General features: G+C 35.3%; 1 protein-coding gene across 10 annotated transcripts in view; it reads right to left on the reverse strand.

Moving 5' to 3' along the window:
- Positions 1-24217, reverse strand: part of CSMD3 (CUB and Sushi multiple domains 3) — a 1302111-nt gene that overhangs the window by 145578 nt on the left and 1132316 nt on the right. For all 10 annotated transcript variants that reach the window (XM_051844773.2, XM_051844775.2, XM_051844772.2 and 7 more), the window contains 3 exons: positions 23457-23581; positions 15945-16041; positions 11146-11250 (listed from right to left, as the gene is read on the reverse strand). In XM_051844773.2, the coding sequence (XP_051700733.2) occupies positions 11146-11250; positions 15945-16041; positions 23457-23581 (327 nt within the window). The remainder of the gene's footprint in view (positions 1-11145; positions 11251-15944; positions 16042-23456; positions 23582-24217) is intronic.

The following is a 24217-nucleotide window of genomic DNA, read 5'->3' on the forward strand; positions in this document are numbered from 1 at the left end:
TCAATGTAGGTGTGCATTTATATATGAATGGATAAAGAAAATATGATACACATACACACAGAGACACACACACAAATAGAATATGATCCAGCCTTAAAAAAGAATGAACACTTGTAATTTGTAGCAACAAATATGGATCTGAAAAACACTGTTAACTGAAATAAATCAGAAACAGAAAGATAATTCCTGCATGTTGTTACTAATACGAGGAAGTTGATTTCAAACAATAGAAAAGTAGTAATCACAGCCTGGAAGAATCTGGGGGGCCGAGATGGAAAGAAGATGATTAATGAATGCAAAATATAATTGAGTAGGAAGAATAACTTTTTTTTTTTTTTTTGACAGGCAGAGTGGACAGTGAGAGAGAGAAACAGAGAAAGGTCTTCCTTTTCCGTTGGTTCACCCGGCAATGGCCGCTGATCTGAAGCCAGGAGCCAGGTGCTTCCTCCTGGTCTCCCATGTGGGTGCAGGGCCCAAGGACTTGGGTCATCCTCCACTGCACTTCCGGGCCATAGCAGAGACCTGGACAGGAAGAGGAGCGACTGGGACAGAATCCGGTGCCCTGACCCGGACTAGAACCTGGTGTACTGGCGCCACAGGCACAGGATCAGCCTATTGAGCCACAGCACCGGCCAGGAAGAATAACTTCTAATGTCCTATAGCACAGTAAGATAAGTATGGTTGATAAAAATTGGGTACTTCAAAATAGCTAATAAAGAAGATTTAATGTTTCCAATACAAACAAATGATATGTATGAAGCAAGAGATATATCTAATCCAATTATTATACAGTGTATACATGTACTGAAATGTCACACTGTACACCAAAGGATGTACATTTTCTATGTATCAATTAAACATATGCATATAAATAAAATATTAAAATATTCATTAAGAGAGAATTCAAAATGCTAATTTAAATTATTGCCTAAACATTGGTTGTTGAAAAACATGGCAGTGCCTTGTTAGATAGTAGCAAGTCATTCCTAGATTAAGTCTCCTGATGATTCTCCATTTCATTACCATAAAATAAAGTTCTTACAATGGCATATAATTTCCCACTTACCTTTACATTCTCTCACTTCATTTCATACTATCATACTACCTTTGTTTCCTTGCTTTTCATATTCCTATTGTATGGTGTTTGCTGTGGCTGTTCCCTAAAACACTCTCCTTAATTTTCAGCAAGACATTCCTTCACCACTTTCTGTTCTTTACTGAAGTGTCATCTTCTTTATAAGGTCTACCCTGAACATCCATCATAACTTCCTCTCTCCAGCCCTAGCATTTTTAATCTTCTAACTCTGTTTTTACCTTCTCCTGCACTTCATTACTTTCTGAAGATTTATATAGATTACTTCATTATTATATCTTTATTTTTAATCTATCTTCACCTGATGGACTATAAACCCCATGAGTTCAAGAAGATATTAACTTTTCCAATCACTAATGTGAATAATGTATGAAACAGAAGTGTTCCATAACTTGTTGAAAGAAGAGTGGAAAGGATGTGACTTCAGAATTCAATGAGGGAAGAAACTACTTCTGGGTTGAACTAACTGGATTAGTAAAGTTGATATTTAGGGTAGAACATAAGAGCTAACGGTCTTATAGTTAGAAAAAGAAAGAACAGAAATCGAACAGGACAAGTAGAGAGAAATGATAGGGAAAGCAGAGGGGAAAGGCTTGATACATCTTAGGAATAAATAACTACTTTATTTAAGTGGGAGATCATTATGAAATTAATGTGTGAAAAAATACAAGAAATTATTGCTGGAGTAAGAGGCTAAAATATTGACTTTATGTAAAATATAATAGAAAGGAAATGATAGGCAATTATCAAATACCTAGAAATACTAATGAGACAAAAATATGGAAAGGATAGACAAAGCAGAAGGAACATCACTCTGTGATATGAGAATAGTAATAACAATAAAGGTCAACTTTCCGAAGTTAAAATGTCATTATCTCAAATTCAAGGGGGGGAAGATTACTATAATGATAAAAACCAGCCTATTTGGAAGCATTTACATTTTAAGTAACTAAAAAGCATGTAAGTGTAGTGACTATGCTATCAGATATTTTTGTTCTCAATACCTCATCAGGGAGTAGAAAATCAGATGAAGAAAATATTCAGTGGCTGGAAGGCATCTCAGTCTAATTTCCATTTCCCAAGACAGAAGAACACCTGTCACATTTCCCTGAAACCTTTACTATTTAAAATATTCTTTTATGAACATAGTCTAATTTCCTGGGAAAATACATATACATATATATATATATATATATATATACACACATACACACACACACACACACACACACACACATATATATATATATACCTTTTTATAGAAAATTTTAAAGTTTTCTCCATCTGTTGCTGGTATTCATAGCATAATTATGAGATATATTTCCCCGTTCTGGTTCTTCCCTTATGGTACTATGTAAGCAGCAATTTTATTTTTGAAACTCTCACAAATGAAATACTAAAGACATGCAGTAAAATAGGTATTTCCTCAATAGAAAAAAGTTAATATCACCGCATTGTTTACACACACACACACACACACAAACATCTCTTTCATATACAATTACTTTCCCCAGTACTCAATTACTTAAACACATTTCTTCATCAAACTGTCTAAACTTACACTAAAAATACCATATCCCATGTGTATAAATGTAAGTTGGTACAGTCATTATGGAAAACAGTAATTTGAGTTGCCTCAAAAACCTGAAAATAGAACTAACATTTTATCTAACAATTCCATCACTAGGTGAATATCCAAAGAGAAGAAATCAGTATGTTGAAGATACAACTGCACTCATGTTCACTGTAGCACTACTCACAACAGCCAAGATATGCAATCAACCTAGGTGTTTATCAACACTGAATTTTAAAAAATGTGATGCATGCACGCACACACACACACACAAATACACTTATACATGAAGGTTTATTATTCGGCCACAAAAAAGGATGAAATCCTGTCATTTGCAGTAATATACATGAATCTGGAGGACCTTATGCTAAGTGAAATGAATCAGCTACAGAAAAACAATTACCCAAAGGGACAAATATCATATGTTCTCCCTGATCAGCGACAACTAACTGAGCACCAAAGGGGAAACATGTTGAAGTGAAATGGACACTACGAGAAATAGTGACTTGATCAGCTCTTGTCCTGACGGTTGATGTACAATGTAATAATTTATACATTTTAGTATTTTTTCTTTGTTTTGTTCTAGTACTATTGGTTGAACTCTGTAATTAACAAACAATTATTCTTAGGTGTTTAAATTTTAACTGAAAAGTGATCCCTGTTAAATATAAGAGTGGGAATAAGAGAGGGAGGAGATGTACAATTTGGGACATGCTCAAGCTGACTTGCCCTAAATGGTGGAGTTAGAAATGTGCCAGGGTTTTCCAATACAATCCCATCAAGGTGGCATATACCAATGCCATCTCATTAGTCCAAGTGATCAATTTCAGTTCACAATTTATCACACTGATAGGTCTAAGAGTCAAAGGGATCACACAAACAAGACTAGTGTCTGCTAATATTAATTGATAGAATCAAAAAGGGAGAGAACGATCCAACATGGGAAGTGGGATACACAACAGACTCATAGAATGGCAGATGTCCTAAATAGCACTCTGGCCTCAGAATCAGCCCTTAAGGCATTTGGATCTGGCTGAAGAACCCATGAGAGTATTTTAGGCATGGAAAGCTAAGACACCCTGGGTGGGGGGGGGGGAGATGACCTAAATGAAAGATCTCTGCGAGTGAGATCCCAGTGGAAAGAACGGGGCCAGCAAAGAAGGAGGTACCTTTCTCTGAAGGAAGGAGAGAACTTCCACTTTGACCATGGACTTGTCCAAATATGATCAGAGTCGGCGAACCCAAAAGGCTTCCATAGCCTTGGCAACTCATGACTAGAGCCTAGGGAGATTTCTGACGCCATAAACAAGAGTGTCAAATTGTTAAGTCAACAACAAGAGTCACTGTGCACTTACTCCCCATGTAGGATTTCTGTCCTTAATGTGTTGTCCAATGTGAAGTAATGCTATAACTAGTACTGAAATAGTATTTTACACTTTGTGTTTCTGTGTGGGTGCTAACTGATGAAATCTTTACTTAATATATACTAAATTGATCTTCTGTACATAAAGATAATTCAAAATGAATCTTGATGTGAATGGAATGGGAGAGGGAGCGGGAGATGGGAAGGGTGCAAGTGGGAGGGAAATTATGGGGGGAAGCCATTGTAATCCATAAACTGTACTTTGGAAACTTATATTTACTAAATAAAAGTTAAAAATAAAATAAAATAATTGCACCCAAAATACATAATGTAGCATTTTTTATGTACATTCATTATCAATATTAAGTTCCTTCTCACATTAGATTCAGATAATTAATTTAGAAGAATTTGGCATTCTTTGCTCATTTTATAGAAATAATTAGTTGCAATACAATTGGATGAACAATAACAGTTAATGGAAAAACATTCCAGATAATACAGTTTTCAGTCAATTAGGAAAGTGCTTTGTCTCATTCATCTTCTGGTTCCCATACAGCTCCAATCAGTGCACTTTACAAAGCTACTCTTCATTACTTTCTAAATTAAACATCATAATTAAAAATGGTTAAATTGCATAAAATTTTGCTTTTTAAAATCAAATATTTTAGTTTTAAAGATCTAAAATTGTAAGATTTAAGCCACTAGTCATTGTTTTCCATTAAGAATAGCAATCTACATTCACAATCTGTTTCTGAGACAATGTATGTATTAATAATATCACATTTTCTCTTATTTGGAAAGGTAATAAATACAGTATAAAAATTGTGTGGATATCATACTATTTGTTGTTCATAATATTATAAATTATATATGTTATAGGGGCCAGAGCTGTGGTGCTGTGGGTTAAAGCCCTGGTCTGAAGAGCTAGCATCCCATATGGGTGCCAGTTCAAGACCTGGCTGCTCCACTTCCAATCCAGCTCTCTGCTATGGCCTGGGAAAGCAGTAGAAGATGGCCCAAGGAGACCTGGGCCTGCACCCGCGTGGAGACCTGGAAGAAACTCCTGGCTCCCAGCTTTGGATCATCGCAGCTCCGGCCATGGTGGCCAACTGGGGAGTGAACCATCGGATGGAAGACTTCTCTTTCTCTCTCTGCCTGTCCTCTCTCTGTGTAACTCTGACTTTCAAATAAATACATAAATATTTTAAAAAATTATATATGTTACAGATATTAGTTCACTGAATTATACCATGTAAATGACAATATACTCTTCTTCCCATTATGATTTCCCATATGATCATTGTCATGAATCTCTCACTGTATGGTATTAATGTATTTGTTTTCAAGAAAAAATAGTTTATATGAGTATGTATAATATGCATTTGAAGTTAAGGTGGCAAAAGATTTTTTAAAAGTATAAAATTAAAAATATACAAATTAAAAGATAAAAACACATTTTTGTGTTGATTACGATGTGGCTTAATTTCTACTCAGACATAAAATAAAATGAAATCCTGGTGTGGTTTTTTTTTTGGAATAAAATGGAAGCAAATAGAGACCACTGTGCTTGGCATAATAAGCCAGACCCCAAAAGCCAAATAATATATGTTTTCTCTGATACGTGGTAGTTTATAGAATACCATAAAATGTATAAGAATTAAACTGACATCCTAAGATCTGATTATTGTTTATAGTCCTTGTCTATATTCCTGTGGAGCAGTGGTCTTTCTACTTTTTGCTTGTTGAACATGATGGATGGTGGTGTATTAAGCCTTTAATCATGAAGTATATTGAAAGAATTGCAAAAATTAAAGGAAAAAAGAAAGGAAGGGGGATTGAGGAAGGGAGGCGAAAGTATGGTTATCTTCTGAGAATTGGATATATAAAATTCAAGAAATTTGGTCTCTATATTAATTTTTAGAAAAGAAAATAATAAAGCATTTCTATACAAAATAACTGTTGGAAAATATAATTACATAGATAATGCCATTAGATTTTAATGATCTTATTTTATCTTAATTTATCTTATACATATAAAGGATCCATTGGGAATTCAGCAGTATATTTGAGAAATGTGAAAATATAGAAATAACTTTAAATTTTTTTTCAATTTATTTGCAATTATCAAATTGCAGTTATTAATGCGCTGGCATTATGGTGCAGCAGATTAAGCCACCATCTGCATTGCCAGCACTCCATATGGATGCTGGTTCGAACCCCAGCTGCTCTGCTAGCAATCCAACTCCCTGCTAATGCACCTGGGAAGACTGGAGAGGATGGCCCAAATGGTTGAGCCCCTGCTCTCACATGGGAGATCATGATGGAGTTCCAGGCTCCTGGCTTCAACTTGGTCCACTCTCAGCTGTTGTGGCCATTTGGAGATGAACCAGCAGATGGAAGATTCTCTCTCTCTCCCTCTCTGTAACTGTCTTTCAAGTAAGTAAATTAATATTTTATTTTAAAAAGATAAACATAACTATCAAAACATAAGCTTATTTTGACATAGATCTCATGTAATCACTTTTCTGACGATGACACTCTATGCTTTTCAGAAGCCAACAGAGTTCCCTGTGGCTTCCCCAATTATGAACCAGTCCTACTGAAACAGTTGAAATTCTCCTAATGCCCATATTTCATACCTCTGCCTATTTTCTCCACTGAAAATATCCATTCCTTCTTGTCAAACTGTGAAATTCCATTCTTTTTGTTTGTTTGTTTTGTAAATCTTGCCCAAGTGTTAGCTTCTGGTTGAAGTATTACCTGAACTTGTCAAATGGTACTGCCTGTGTATTGCTTTGGTGTACTCTATCACTAATATACCTGTTACTGAATTATTGCTTTATTTTTCTATCTCTTCTACAAGACTTCTATCTCTTCAAATACTATGATTTCTTTGTCTTTACATTTTAATGTTGAACATAGTGCCTAATATAGTAAAAGTGCAAAATATCTATTGAGAGGTTGAAATTTGATGGTGGTTAAGATGCCACTTGGGACACCTTTGCATCCCATACAGGTTCAAGCCCCAGCTCTGCTTTCAATGCTAGCTTTTTGGTAATGAGCACTTTGAGAGGCAGCCCATCATAGCTCAAGTATCAGGGTCCTTGCTCCTACTTGGGAGACCTAGACAGAGTTCTAGGCTCCTAACTTTCACCTGGTCCAGTCCCATTATTGCAAGCATTTGGGGAGTGAAGCAGTGAATAGATCTCTCTTTGTTCTCTGCCTTTCAAATTAAGTATACATAAATACATTTTTAAATTAAAATATAAAGCAAGCTTTGATTTTGAAAAATTTAATGGTTGGCTCTTTCTGCCATAGACCCTGCTTAGTCATATCTTTCGTTCACTCTCTTTCTACAGTTGACTAATCTCAGCCTGACCTGTCTGTGCCCCTCTCACTTAGAGGTACTCTTTTCAGGTTTTTTCTCTCACTTTCTCGTTTACCAGTAATTATTTCTCCCACTCATGTTGGGTATTTCTCTGTGTAGGTGGCTCACACTTCTGCATGAATGTATACTTATTCTCTCACAGCCAAGTAAACTTTGTTCCTACTAATACACTTAAAAAAAAAGAAAAAAAAAAAAACCCTAATGATTGAATGAAGAATGAATAAATGAATTTTCTGTTATGGATTTTCATGTATTTACATTACAAAAATATTTGCATTGTGTCCTGAGGTTGCAATAGTTGGAAAGTAAACCATATTATAAAACAAAATATTGCAAAAATTAATTGAGGAGTGTTTTTTTAAATACAGGCTATGAATGTAGCCTTTGTTCTTTCCCACTGGGAATTTTTCTTTAATCACAACCTCCAGTTTAGATAGTAAGGTTGCAGCAATGGAATGAGTGGCCTGGACTAGATGATTTCAAAGAGATAATATTTGGTTGAGGAAGCATATTCCAAAAGAATTCTAAAATGTGTAGACTTAAATTCTAAACCCATTATGAATACCAGCATCAATGTAGGTAACTGATGTTAATGATATATGCAAATTATGCATATTTATTATCTACTATGTTAAGACATTGTGTCTATTCAATCATTTACTCCATCAACAAATGTATTTTCAATGTTCAATAAGTTTTGGGGACTGGACTCAGCACTAGAGACAGAATGACATCCAAACTTAACATATCATGTTTTCTGATGGTTTCTGTTTTCCTGGAGTTTACATTTTAGAGAAAAATGAAGTAAACCCATCGATATCCAAATAATCATCTAGTTATACCTGTGATGGTTTTAATAGGAAACATCAAAATGTCTCTTTTATGTATTTAAGAGAATTTTTTTGTCTAAAATCTTTCCAGAACAAGGAAAAAATGTATATTTTCTGGCCCAATAACAAAAACCATTAATTCTAACTTAAGTTTGAAAATTTCTAGACTAATTCTTTTTTCATAACTTGAAAATGCTTGTAAGAAAAAGAAGACATTAAATTGATAACACAAAAATTAAAAGGATTAAAAGGGGGGACAGGGTTGTGATACAACGGGTTAAGCCACCACCCATGATGCTAGCATCCTATATAAGTGCCCCTTCCTGTCCTGGCTGTTCCGCTTCCAACCCAGTTCCCTGCCAGTGTACCTGCGAAAGCAGCAGAAGATGGCTCATGTATTTGGGCCCCTGACACCCACATGGGAGATCCAGATAGAGTTCCAGATTCCTGGCTTCATCCTGGCCCAGCCCTAGCAGTTGAAGCCATTTGGTAAGTGAACCAGTGGATGGAGGATCTCTTTCTCTCTCTTTCTCTCTATCCTTCTCCCTTTCTCTCTCACTTAGTATTTTCTCACTCTCCCCCGCTTTCTGTAATTCCACTTCTCAAATAAATAATTTAATAATTTAAAAATAAATAGTTTAATAAGAGAAAAAGATCATAAAGAATATCTAAGAACAGTTATACACCAGAAAATTGGATAATCCAGGAAAAGTGGACAAATTTCTAGAAATATAAAATTTGTCAAGACTGAATTGGAAAGGAATAGAAAATCTGAACAGACCAATAACTAGTAAGAGATTGAATCAGTTATACAAATCTTTCCAAGTAAGAAAAGTATGGGACTAGATGGCTTTACTAATGAATTCTTCCAAATATTTAAAGAGGATTTCATATCATTGTTTTTCCAATGCTTCTAAAAAATTGAAGTGTAAATACTTTCTAACTCATTTATTAAAGTCAGCATTACCTTGATAGTGAAAGGCAAATGTAACACAAGAAAATAAAATTATAGATTAATATTCCTGCTGAACATGGATGAAAAAAATTAACATATTAAAAAGTTATACATCATGTCCACCTTGGTGTACAAGGGTAGTTCAACATACAAAAGTTAATAAATATGATAGAACTCATTAACAGAGTGAAGGTTAAAAATCACATGATATTATCAAAGGATGCAAAATTTTAAAAAGTATTTGACAAAATTTTATAATCTTTCATGATTAAAGACTCTCTACAAACTAGCTACAGGAGGAATTTGCCTTATTATAATAAAGGTCATATATATAAGCATAGCTTTATGCTTATATATAAGCATGGCTAATATCATACTCTATGGTAAAAAAGCTAAAACTTTTCTTCTAATATCAGGAAAAAGGTAAGGACGTTCACACTTTCCACTCCTACTCAATATAGTACTGTGTGTCGTAGGTAGGAAAATAAGCAAGCAAAATTAATTTTTTACAAATTCAAACTGGAAATGATGAAGTAAAATCATCATTTGTTACAGATGATATGATTTTATATGTAGAAGATTCTAAGAATTCTCAGAAAAACCATTCATTAGAACTAATAAACAAATGTCAGCTCCAGCCATTGTGGCCATTTTGGGAATGAACCAGTGGATGGAAGACCTTTATCTCTGTCTCTCCATCTCACTGTCTGTAACTCTACATCTTAAATAAATAAAATCTTTAAAAATAAAAAGTGACTATAGAAAATTCAAAAACCAAAAAAAAAAAAAATCAACAGAGAGCAAAGGCAACATACAAAATGGGAAAATGGGAGAAAACATTTGCAAACAATATATCTGAGAAGTCACTGATATCCAAAATAGGTAAGAAACACAATTCAAATGTAAACAAATAAGCTAATCAAAATAAGCAAAGCACTTGAATACATATTTTAAAAACAAAGAAATGGCCAACATGTATATGAAAAAACATTCAACATCTTTTCTCACAAGAAAAATGAGAATCAAAACCATAAGATTTTTGGGTTTTGGAGAAATTGGAATCATTGTACCACAGTTGGTAGAAATCTACAATGGTATTGCTGTCATATGCTGCAGTATGCAGTATGGCAATTCTTCAAAATATTAACACTAGATCCACCAGCAATCTTGTTTCTTGTTTAGATGTAAAAGAATCAAAATCAGAATCTTGAAGAGATATCTGCCTTCCTGTGGTCATTGCAGAATTATTCACAATTAACAACAAGGAAACAATCTACATGTCCATCAATAAATGAACAGATAAAGTGAAGCTTATATGTCTCAGAGTTCTTCAAAATGCCATGGAGAATGAACAATCTCTTTTACTTGCATTTTCTCATTAATGTTTTAAATTACTCTCATACATACAATATAGTATTTTATAAGAAAAAAATTTTGTCGAATGCAACAAAAATGAACATAGAGGCTTTGAACACTAAGCTAAGCCAATCAGAGCAGAACAAATACTACGTTATTCTACCTACAAGATGTCTATAAAATAATCAATCCCCTAGAAGCAGAAGGGATTGGTGGTTACTAGGGGTTCAGAAAGGAGGAAACTGGAAGTTACGATCATCGTTACAAAGTTTTACTTATACAAGATGAGTATGTTGTAGAGATCTGCTATGTATAGTATACCAGTTAATACTGTACTATATACTTAAAACTGCTAATAGAGTAGATCTCATAGTAATTATTCTTATCACAGTTTTAGAAAAGAAATATTTATAAAATCTTGTGAAATCACTTGACTTATTCATGTAATTTTATACTTGAATTGATGGAATACTTCAAAATCTTTAGAAAAAAACAATGTTACTCTAATTTTTCATTTACAAAAGCAATTTTCAAAAATTAATATGAAGTTCTTAGTAACTTTCCTGAATAGCACATAATAGTTTTACCTGTGTATTCAAGATGAAATCCTGCAGCAGAAACACTGATGTCAGATTGAAAATTCAGATATAAATTATTGGATGTACTATTCAAAAGATGAGGTATGGTTGTTCCTGAAATGATAATTGAAAAGACAGGTAAAGGATAACATAATAATACCATAGTAAAGTTAAGTAATTTAACTGCTAATTAGCCAAAAGATTGTCACTAAAATTTTACTCAAACTGCCTTTCAGGAAGTTTTTTTTATAAAAAAATTTCTCTTGGGTTGGCATTGTGGTGTAGCAGTAAAGCCGCTGCCTGCAACACAGGCAGCTCATATGAGTGCTGCTTCATGTCCAGGTTGCTCAGCTTCCCATTGAGCTCCTTGCTAAAGACCTAGGAAGAGCAGTGGAAGATAACTCAAGTGTTTGGGCCTCTGCACTCACATGAGAGACAAGGATAAAGCTCCTGGCTTCTGATTTGGCTTGGCTCAGCCCTGCCATTGTGGCCATCTGGGGAGCAAACCAGCAGACAGAACAGCTCGCTCTCTCTCTCCCTCTCTTTCTCTGTATTACCTTTTCTCTCTGTAACTCTGACTTTCAAATAAATCAATAAATCTTAAAAAAAAAAATTTCTCTTGGGGACCTGTGCTGTGACAGAGAAGGATAAGCCTCCTCCTACAGTGTTGGCATCCCACATGGGTGCCAGTTCAAGTTCCGGCTACTCCACTTCTGATTCTGCTCCCTGTTGATGCGCCTGGGAAAGCAGTGAAAGATGGCCCAAGTACTTGAGGCCTTGTACCTACGTGAGAGATCTGGAGGAAGCTCCTGATTCCAGGCTTTGGATAAGCCCAGCTCTGGCCATTGCAGCCATTTGGGAAGTGGACCAGTGGATGGAAGATCTCTCTCTCTGTCTCTCTCCCTCTTTCTGTAACCCTGCCTCTCAAATAAATAAATCTTTGAAAAAAAACTTTCTCTCATAATTCTCTTTCATTCCATACTTCATGAATATGGACATATGAAATGACTTTAGATTGCTGCCTAAAAATAAATAGGAGTGGCCAGTGCTGTGGCATAGTAGGTAAAGCCACCACCTGCAGTGCCGGAATCCCATATGAGTGCCAGTTTGAGTCCCGGCTGCTCCACTTCCGAGCCAGCTCTTTGCTATGGCTTTAGAAAGCAGTAGAAGATGGCCCAAGTTCTTGGGCCCATAAACCCATGTGGGAGACCTGGAAGAAGCTCTTGGCTCCTGGCTTGGGATCAGCCCAGCTCAGGCTGTTATGGCCATCTGGGAAGTGAACCAACAAATAGAAGTCCTTTCTCTTTCTTTCTCCCTCTGCACACCGCCTCTGCCTCTCTGTAACTCTGCCTTTCAAATAAATAATTTTAAAAAGTAAGAGCAAAAAAGCTTGTAGAAGTCATAGCAGCAATTTTCCATATCACCTAAAATAAATGTTTTGAATTTCATGTGAATCAATACTCCATACATGAGATAATAATAAACTTTTTTTTTTAAATTTGCATGTGAATTTATGGTATAACATGATTTGGGGTTTTGATGAGATAGTTAATTCATTTTATTAAAAATATATTTATATGCTTACATATATATTTATTTCATATATACATTTCTACACTATGTCAAATATTTTAATGTTTCTTATACTCTGACAGCATGCAGTTGATTCAGCATGCAAAACTCTCAGTTTTTTAAAATATTTATTTATTTCTTGGAAGGCAGAGTTAGAGAGAGAGGCAGAGGCAGAGGCAGAGAGAGAGAGAGATTAATCTTTTATCTGCTGGTTCACTCCCCAAATGGCCGCAATAGCCAGACCTGGGCCTGTCTGAAGCCAGAAGCCAGGAGCTACTTCTGGGTCTTCCAAGCGAGTGCAGGGGCCCAAGCACTTGGGCCATCTTCCGTGACTTGCTGAGGCACGTTATTAGCAGGGAGCTGGATGGGAAGTGGAGCAGCTAGGACTTGAGCTGGTTTCAATATGGGATGCAGGCATGATAGTCAGCAGCTTTACTCACGACTCCACAGCTCTGAACCTAATCCCAATTATGACTAGTGTTAACCTGCCTCTCAGCAAATGAATTATAATGATGTTCTAAGCTTCTTAAGTAAATCAATTTTATATTATCTAATCATTACGTATGAAAATATAAAATATTAGGGTCGGCACTATGCAATAGCAGGTAAAGCCACCACCTACAGTGCTGGCATCCCATATGGGCACCAGTTCAAGACCCAGCTGTTTCAATTCTGATTCAGCTATCTGCTATGGCCTGGGAAAGCAATGGAAGATGGCCCAAGTGCTTGGGCCCCTAAACCCATATGGGAGACCCAGAGGAATCTCCTGGCTCCTGGCTTCAGATCGGCCCAGCTCTGGCCATTGCAGCCATCTGGGGAGTGAACCAGTGGATGGATGACCCCTCTCTCTGCCTCTGCCTCTCCATAACTCTGATTTTCAAATAAATAAATACATCTTAAAAATATATAAAATACTAGCATGAATCAATTACTGTTTAATTATATCTTTTGGGCAAATAATTCAAACATCTTAAAAGGATAAAGATTCAGATGACAATCATTAAAACAATTGTCAATTCTATGTTCTAAGAAAAAGGTCAACAAGCACATGAGTTGACAGACATCACTTTTTATGTAAATATTTATTTTACACTAGCTTTGCATAACTTTGTGGACTTTTTCCTGATGTCTTCTCTGAAAAAATAGAAAGGAATCATTACAGAACATACTTATTGCTTTGTTTTTTTTCTGATCTTACTTTGCTCTTAGTGTCCTAACTGCAGTCACTGAAGACAAAGATAATCAGAAACTAAAATGTTCACTCAACCTGCGGTAAGTCTCTTATAGGAATTTTATGATGAAGAGCTCCGATTCTGGAGTCATATCAGCTGGATCCCAGTGTTCTCCTAACATTAACTCTACAACCTCAAGAAACTTAATCTCTCCAAGCTTTAAACACTTACTCAGACTGCTAGAAAAATCAGTAAGGAAATGATAATAATCCTCACACAGAGATAGCACTTGGTAAAGAATAGTACTCATTTATCACTTTCATCATCATTATATTCATTATTATGAAAGTATTACAACCAGCCTATTATAAATCAAATATATTCAAAATTTTAAGAGATTTTTCTAACGTATCTTAATCTATATTTAAAACTTGCTTATGCCCAAACCACATCACTCTTGCTCTAAATATTTATTTCCTTTCCTCATTGATGATGTTGAAGAATTGGTTATCATACTGCATGGAAAAAAAGCTCTTTTTTAAAAAAAATTATTTATTTATTTGAAAGAGTTACAGAGAGACAGAAGTGGGGGGGGGGGTCTTCCATCTGCTGATTCACTACCCAGTTGGCCATAAGGGCCAGAGCTGTGCTGATCTGAAGCCAGGAGCCAGGAGCCTCCTTGGGGCCTCCCATAAGGGTGCAGAGGCCCAAGGACTTGGGCCATTTTCCACTGCTTTCCCAGGCCATAGCAGAGCTGGATCAGAAGTGGAGGGCCGGCGTCGTGGCTCACTAGGCTAATCCTCCACCTTGCAGCACCAGCACACCAGGTTCTAGTCCTGGTCGGGGTGCCAGATTCTTTCCCAGTTGCCCCTCTTCCAGGCCAGCTCTCTGCTGTGGCCAGGGAGTGCAGTGGAGGATGGCCCAATCCTTGGGCCCTGCACCCCATGGGAGACCAGGATAAGTACCTGGCTCCTGCCATCGGATCAGCGTGGTGCGCAGGCCGCAGTGCGCCAGCCGCGGCGGCCATTGGAGGGTGAACCAAGGGCAAAAGGAAGACCTTTCTCTGTCTCTCTCTCTCACTGTCCACTCTGCCTGTCAAAAAATTTAAAAAAAAATTAAATTAAAAAAAAAGAAGTGGAGCAGCAGAGACTTGAACTGGCAATTATATGGGATGCCAGTACTGCAGGCGACAGCTTTACCCACTATGCCACAATTTTGACCCCGAAAAAATATCTCTTAAAAGCTTAAAGCCATTAAATTTTTCAATATACTATGTCCGAAGTATATAGGTTAATAATTTCATTATGTTTGCATTTTCAGAATTTATAAAGAATAGAAAAGTTATCAAAATAAAATTCCTGATTATAACTTCTCTGCACAGAAAGAGACTTTTAGGTGATTACATAAGTTACCTTTAAAGCATCAACAACCTAACAGAAGGTATTAAAATCAGTCAATATCTTGAATAACAAATTATACTACTTTATTTTGCATTTCCTTCTGATCTTTTTACATGAATTTATATGTGTGCATGTGCATAACTGTTAATTTTCCATATTTTTTGATTTAATAGAAATAATTACATATTGTCTTTATTATCACATAAAAGTACCTATAATGCTTGCCATGTTGTCAGATAGTCTATAATTATCTTAATGAATACATAGCATTTTATTGAGTGAACATACCATAATTACCAAGCAGACTATAATTTTTAACTATTATTCTTTTATTCTGTTTTTCTTTAAGGAAAGAAAAGTTCACATATATTCCTGAACCATAAATCAGCTGAAAATATTATTATGAGCATAAAGGTATCAATAAATAGTTATAGAAATATGAAAAGAACAAGAAGTATATATAGTAAGTTTATATAATAAGCTTTTAAGTAGAAATTTTGATACACCTTTACAACATTTATGTTCCTAAACTTGTAATTTAATGTATTGTGCATGGTTTATAAAATGCAGCTGAAAACACCAAGTGGTTCAGGGAGCTCTTTAAAAAATATTTTTATATTCATAATTATATCTTCATCTAATTAAGCTCAGCTTTCTTAGTTACCTGAATAACTTCCAAGTCTTGGAGCATTATTGTCTCCTCCATCATAAAAGTCCAGAGAATCCCAATTATGTTCTGTAGCAAAGCTTATAACTTGCACCTGTGAAAAAATAATTATTGGTAAGGATATACATTTCTAAATAGAAAGATATACAATAGTATATTGATTCTCCAAGGAAGAGAGAACCCAAAGCCTGGACCACATCACTGTGGCTCTTCACAGATTTCAAAAGAACTGATCTTTGCTATTATGGCACTGGGCTATATGAGCTAAGTTTTGTAAAAGTCTTACGGGGCACCTAGCAGGGTGGGTACAATATAGAACATGTCTATCACTATTGCATTTTATCGATTAAAAGCTTTAGTTGAGAGGCCGGCGCTGTGGCATAGCAGGTAAAGCTGCCACCCAAGTGCTAGCATCCCATATGGATTGTGATTTTGAGTCCCAGCTGCTCCTTGTCAGATCCAGCTGTCTGCTAAGGCCTGGGAAAGCAGTGGAAGATGGTCCAGCTCCTTAGAACCCTGAACCCATGTGGGAGACCCAAAAGAAGCTCCTGGCTCCTGGCCCAGCTCTGGCCTTTGTGGCCATTTGGGGAGTGAACCAGCTGATGGAAGCCCCCCTCAACCTCTGCCTCTCTGTAACTCTGCCTTCCAAATAAATAAATAAATCTTTAAAAAATATAAAGTTTTGGTGAGTCTAGGAACCCCAATGCTATGTTGCAAACAGTTAACATTTAAGTTTTTGGAGTGTTAAGATTCTTATCATTTATTATATTTTTGTCACTGGTTGAAGCTATTGGGAAATAATCGGCTCTGTGGTCCACAGCATATGTGAATATATAAATGAAAAATACTCATTTTAAACTCAGCTTATTCCTGAATACATTTCTCCTTTCATTACACATTTTTCTCATGTTTTTCTCTTCTTTTTACTTCAAATTTTTAACGTAATCCCATATGAACATTTTTAATATTTTTGGTTTTTAGGATTTTAATATGCCAAAATCAATCACCACAAATAATACTTTGTAAGTGCTTCAAATGCATTTTCTATAGATCATTTTTATGAATGAAGTCGAAACTAAACCACCCTGAACGTCCTTAAAGTTGAGAAGGAAAATTCTGGGGTGATATAGCTCATGTCTATTAGATTTTATTTAAAGAAAGGGGCATGTGTTACTTTGTTGCACATCACTTAGCACAGTTTGAGCTTTTGAAAGAATCCTTAGGACCCCCACAGCTGTGCATCTTATCTATTTTCTTCTTATTTACGAAATATTTTACAGTCTGAAAGCAGAAAAAATGAAAACTGCATTAAAATAAATTTATTTTATCTAACTGAAGTGCTTTGTAAATGTAGACACTAAACTCATTCACTAAAAATAATTTCAAAAAATTCATTCACTAAACATTTCTTATCTGCAAAATAGTCCATCATCATTCTTCTGTTCAAGTGAATGTGTGCCTCTTTTCCAGGGGTGAGTGCCACATGGCAACAGATACCCTGCCTGTGAGATTGGCATTAGATCCAATGGCAATGTTCCAGAACAGGAAGAAGGCCAGAATTAACCGCCACCTTAAACAATGATCAATTCTCTCTTCATATTTGTATTTTCCTTTCCTTCAAATTAGGAGAAGAAAATATCGTATTCAGCTAAAAAAAAAAGGAAACATTTATACAGGTGTTAACATTTGGGCTGAGAGCTGTAGGTATTGAGAGGTTTGCCACTGAAAGAAATTATTGACTTTTTAAAATTGTAGAGTAGTGAAGCCATGAGTTAAACTTAGGGAACCATCAGTAATGCAATTCAACAACATGGAGGGTAGTTATATAGGAAATTTGCATGCAAAGTTAGAAAAAGCATAGAAAAATGAAAAAGAGTAGAGCTTAGTGCACATTCACAGTAGGCCTTAGAGAACCTGGATTTGCTTGTTTCTGGCTCCCTCTATTGCTGGCATGTGATCCTAAAAATGCCATTAAACTTTTTGTGCGTCAGAGTACACATATTAATCATCACAGTAAAGGTATCTAATTCATAGGTTTGTTGTTAGAATTTAATTATTGTATTTGTATACAGGGTTTGAAATAGTATATAGTATGTATTGACGATTCAAGGAATTTTATCTGAGAGACTGAGAAAAAGACTCATAATAATTACGTACTTGTTAAATCATACCACCAGTGTCCCACTGATGGCTTCCAAAGTAGGAGGAGAAATACCATCATGACTGTGCTATTTGTACAGTGCTAACTGGGGTGAAAATAACAAAAGTGAAAAGACAATGGGAATGTCCATTGAAGTAATATTTCAAAGTCTATGGCAGTGAGAAGTTATGAGAGATTCAACTAAGTAAGAAGCAGGAATAGTAGAAAGGAAGATCCAGATAATCAGGTACTTTGCTATAGGGAAGTTACTAGATTTTGTGTGATTTGAATAGGAAGAGAAATGAAAGATAATATTTAAGAATGATTTATCCCCCCCCCCCCAAGTTATTCAGAGCATACAGGTGGCAAGAACAGAAATGTTACCTCCAAGTATACCTGTTACCTGAATGGGAGGACGAAAATCTGTTTAATTCTGAATATATATGTATAGAAGGCTGAACAATGACTCCCTAAAATATCAGGTCCTATTCCCCGCAGCCCGTAAACAGTGTAAGGAAAAAGTTTCTTTTGGATTTGATAAATTTAAGAATGTTGAGATAAAAAGATGCAGAGAGAAATTCAACACAGACAGAAGAGGAGAAGTCAGTGTGACCACAAAAGGGGAAATTAGAGTAATGTAGTCAGAAGCCAAGGGATGCTTGCAGCCATTAGCAGTGGAAATACAAAAGAAAGGAATTCTCCAAAGCCTGAGATGGGAGGAGAGGTTCTGTCAGTCTTCATTTCAGCACGCTAAAATTTGTTTTGTACTTCTGGTCTCTAGTACTGAGAGAGGACAATTTTATTTATTGCTATAAATTTCATAGTAACTTTTTACATTAGCCACACAAATCTAATACAATTTGCCAATCATGGGCAATTATGGATTCTGTACAAATATAACAATTGTTTGGCATAATACAATTGTAGAGTGTGAAGAAAGAAGAAGTAGTAAGCTATGCCCAGATATCTTTTAAGAGACTGAAGTAATTGAGAACCTACTGTGACAGAAAGTCAAAGAGATCAATTAAAAATTTTGAAACAGGTAGTTACTAACACAGCTTTCTAAGGAACTTCGCATTAGGTGATGTTATCCATCATGGCAATGGGAAATCTTTATGAGGTAATTAATTTCCAACCATTCATGCCAGTTGTCTATCATGCAGATGCTCAGATTCCATTTACTTGGCTTGGAAGATTACATTAGCTCATCAAGATCATGCTATAAATTAACACAATTATATATTAAACATATTTTCTCCTATGGTTTATCACATAAATGTTGACTTTTTTCTTGATCATTGTGACTGTTACTGCTGAATGTATCCTCCCTGGAATTCATGTAACAAACTCTAGTAAGAGAACGAAGTAAATAAATGAATCCCCACAAATACCTCATTAATATGATAAATTGGTCTATTTATTAAGGTTATTTCTACAGAATGCATGGTTATTCTATATTATTGTTATTTTCTCAGCATTCTTCCTGCCAATGGCTGTCTCATTTTTATTTTTTAATGTATAATTAGTAAAATCTCAAATATAAGTCATTATGAGGATTCTGGGTGTGTGCATGTGTGTGTGTGTGTGTGTGTCTTATAAATTCATGTGATTACTGATATGTCTAAAATTATATGCATATAAGTAGTTAATTTGAAATATGTGCTTACTCCTTTTTCAGTGTTTAAATTTTAAAATCAAGTATGCTTCACATTCTATAAATTTCCTTAGTGTTTGGCTATACTCAAACTCTCTTTTCTAATGTATTAAATATTAAAAAAATACCCTTCCTAGGTAAAAGATATTATACTATCATTAATATGTATGCAGTTTTGGATAGTGTTTGTCTAGAATAAATGAAATAAATGTAGTTTTCCTGAATACATATTATCAGTTCTCTCCATGCTAACGCAATAAAAGAAGCAAAACACCACTGCATTTGGAGGTACTTATTGATTCATTCTGAAAATGCTTACTGAGTATATATTTTCAGGCAATTTGCTTACTTCCAGAATAGACATGGTCACTGTCCTCAGGAGCTTAGAGATAATTATAAGCAATCAAATTTGATAGGTATAATTGAAGAAATTATGGTGAGCTATGAGAACATACAGCATGAGAACTTAGGCTTGCCTCAAGTTCACAGAAGATCTTCCATAGGGAACCAGTTAAGATAGAATTGGTGAATAAGATTAAGTTAAATAAATGGAGATCTTAGCACTGCATGCAAAAGGATCAATATGCAGAAAGTTCCAGATGCAAGAGAAAGCCAGGTTTATTATAAGGAACTGAAGTAGTGAGAATAGACTAGGAAAGAAATGAAAATAGAGCACCCAGATCTATGATCAACTGAACTGAAAGAATTAAGAATACTGGGGACAACTGAGGTATTATAGGCAGTAAAGTAGCAGAATTAGACTTAATTTTTAGCAGGTTAATCTATTTGCTCCATGGATAATTGAATGGAGGAGAGAGCAAGAATTTGAGACAGGAATGATGGCTACCCAATCAATCTTGGGTGGGAAAAGTACAGATGGAGAAAATGGACTTGCTTGAGGGATCTGTGAAAGATGGACCTGACCTACATTTTTGAGTAGAGAGGAAGACAGAAAAAATTGATTTATGGCTTTTGCAATTGAATAGATGTAATTCTATAATATAGAACTTTTGGGGAACATTCACAATTTTGAAAAAAAATTTCATGGGGCCAATGCTATGGTGCAATAGGTTAATCCTCCACCTGCAGCACTGGCATCCCATGTGGGCACCAGTTCTGGTCCCAGCTGCTCTTCTTCGATACAGCTTTCTGCTGTGGCCTGGGAAAGCAGTAGAAGATAGCCCAAGTCCTTGAGCCCCTGTACCCACGTAGGAGACTGGAAGAAACTTCTGGCTCCTGGCTTTGAATTGGCCCAGCTCTGGCCATTTGGGGAGTGAACCAGCAGACGAAAGACCTTTCTCTCTCTCTCCCTCTCACTGTATGTAGCTCTGTCACTCAAATAAATAAATGAAATCTTTAAAAAAAGAAAGAAAGAAAAAGTATTCATGGAGCTAGTTTTGGGAAGATTGAATTTGGGACAGCTGGACATATGCTGTACAGTCTAGGAAGGAGATTTGGATGTAGGACTGGAAATCATGATCCATTTAGTCCTTCATTCAAAAAAATGTTTTCTTATTTTCTATAGTGATTAAAGTCCTCAGCATCATCAGTACATTATAGTAGCTGAAGCCATGAAAATAGACAAGGTGACAGAGAGCATGGTATAAAGTGAACCAAAGCTCACAGAATCTCAGCAACACTACTATTTGAATAATAGGCTAAACTAGAAGAAGAGGAGCCAACAATGTGGCACAGTGGGTTAAGGTGACACCAGTATCCAATATGAGTGCTGGTTCTAGTCCTGACTGCTTTACTTCTGATCCAGCTCCCTGCTAATGTACCTGGGAAAGTAGCATAAGATGGCCTAAATACCTGGACGGACCACTGACACTCAGAAGGGAGAACCAGATGCAGTTCCGGGCTACTGGATTTGACCTGGCCCAGTCGTTGACTATTGTGACTATCTGGGGAGTCGGTCAGCGGATAGACATTTCTCTCTCTCTCTCTCTCTCTCTCTCTCTCTCTCTCTGTCTTTCAAACAAATAATAAATATTTTTTAAAAAAGAAAGTTCATATAGAAGTCATATAAGTTGGAGCTATAAAAGTAGAAAATAAAAGAAAATAAAATCCAAGAAAATATTGGTATAACAGAGGAAAGAAGGGAAAGAAGTGATTTGGCAGTGTGGAGAAAATCAGCAGGATAGACAACTGCTGACAGAACAAGCAATATGAGCAATGCGATGGATCTAGTCACACATAGGTGTTCACCATGATATCAGCTCTACTAGAATATTGAGTGCTGAAGCCACGATGTCATTGTTCGGTAATACAGCATGATAGCTGGAGAAAAAATTCAAGGGTTTTCATTATTTTATCATCGATAGAAAGAAATAGCTTGATGTCAATAAATAGATTCCTAATAATCTTCATGTATTCTGTACAACCTGGACAAGGACATTAAAATCCTTGTTAGTTGTACTATATAGCATGACAAGATTATTTATCTCCAAATTGTACAAATTGGAAATAAAATATATAGTACAGCTACCAGAACATAACATATATCCATTGTCTTTTGATGTCCATAAAAGTCTGAAAATATATAACTTTCATAGTTTCTCATTGGTTTATTGGCCTACTTTACACTTAATACCTGTCAGTAACTTTTTTAAATTTTCTGGAAAATTATAGATATAATTTGAAAAAAAAAGCTTTTTAAACTAAAATTTAATGCTTCTATCTAATTTAAAGCATAGTGTCTTGGATACTTTTACTGTAACTGTTATACATCTGAATTTCCTACAGAAAAACTTTAAGAATAAACCAGAAATGTAAATGTTATTTTTATTAAAGGTAAAGCACAATTATCTTCCATTGTATATATATATATATATATATATATATATATATATATATGCAGACTCAGTAGTAAAATGCCATCAATGCATCCAGAAACAACTTCAATTGAAAACAGAGTAACTGGTCAAATTGCTGTCCCCAAAATGATCACAATTAAATGAATATGGTAGACACCCTATTGCCTATAGAATTCTAACTGTGTTCTTTGCTAACAGAAACCTGACTTAGTTAAATTAATTGAAACACATGTACATCACAGGTGGCTTAGCTTCTTGCCTACTCCAGGTACTTGACATTGATTTGTTTGAGCTAAATAATTGTACATATTTTACTGTTTCCAATGTATGGTTTAGGAACAGATATGGCTGCATTTTTAAAATATTTCTGTCTTGACTTCATTTTAAAATATTTCTATCCACTAGGTTGAAAGTCTGTAGGTTTCTTGAGAAATTTTTCAGAACCAGTGAAAATTTACACAAAACAGGGGCATTCTTCTTTAGCTATTGGCCATTGCTATGGAAGGCTGCCGTGACCAGATCTTTTGCCACTATCTTAAGCCCATGAAAAAGGAAGGCCCAGAATTTATACCAAGATACTGAGGATGGCAGAACAGAGAGATGGAAATTACCTCAGTCTAGAATGACAAAAAACGAATCTCTGAAATTATCAAAGCTAAATCATATCATTTCAAGATTTCATGTTATATGAGGCAACACATTTTTTATAATGCTTATTCTATTATTTTTTGCTTTCTGTTACTTGAAGGTGAAAAAATGAATAAATACCTTTCCATTAAATTCAATCATGTCAGTCAAAAACTTTTGCTAAGCTTTTAAAAATAATGTTCATTCTCTTGTCTCTGAAAATATTAACTTCAAACATACAATGCAAAGAAGAAAATTTTAAATATTCCTACTTGAATACCAGCTCCTTCTGGCACTGTGATCTTCCATACACAATTCAGATTGTTGTCATAAGGTTCAGGATATCCAGGAGACAAAATAGTCCCTTTGCGTTTAGTTAAAATTCCACCACAGGGCACTAAAAATAAAGCAGTCCAAGAGAAGGAGTTAATTCTGATGTAAAGAATTAAAATAAGAGAAAAGGTCAGAGAGAACATTTTAGACAGATACAAGACTGGAAAACAATATCAAGTCATCCTGTTTGTAAGATTCAGAAGAACAATGAAAATCACGTCTGTCTATACCACAAAATTGTTTTAAAATAACAAGGCAGCATTTTTCAGTTGACCTTATAATGGTGTATCTAAAATCGCACGATACTTTATGTAATAATAGCCTATAATTTATATTACATGTGGATACTTCAAAAAGTTCATGGAAAATGGAAATAAAAGTTTATTTTGGTACACCAATTTTTGAACTCCATTCATAGTTTTTTCATGAGTATTTTGCATGAATTTTAATACCCTTTATATTACAAAAACTATGACAACATATGCCCTAAAATAGCTCTAATTTAGATATAGAAATTTTTGTTTGAAAATAAGTGGTACATTCTTCCTCATGTATCATTTGAAGAATAGCAGCATCCTTTGAAGAGTAATAATGATGACAGCAATTACATTATGATCACAACTTTATGTATTTATATATCACACTGGGCACACTCCTAAGCATTTAATATATTTTAACTCACTCAGCCTCCCCAAAGTCA

This window comes from Oryctolagus cuniculus, chromosome 6, assembly GCF_964237555.1.
Source record: "Oryctolagus cuniculus chromosome 6, mOryCun1.1, whole genome shotgun sequence".
NCBI lineage: Eukaryota > Metazoa > Chordata > Mammalia > Lagomorpha > Leporidae > Oryctolagus > Oryctolagus cuniculus.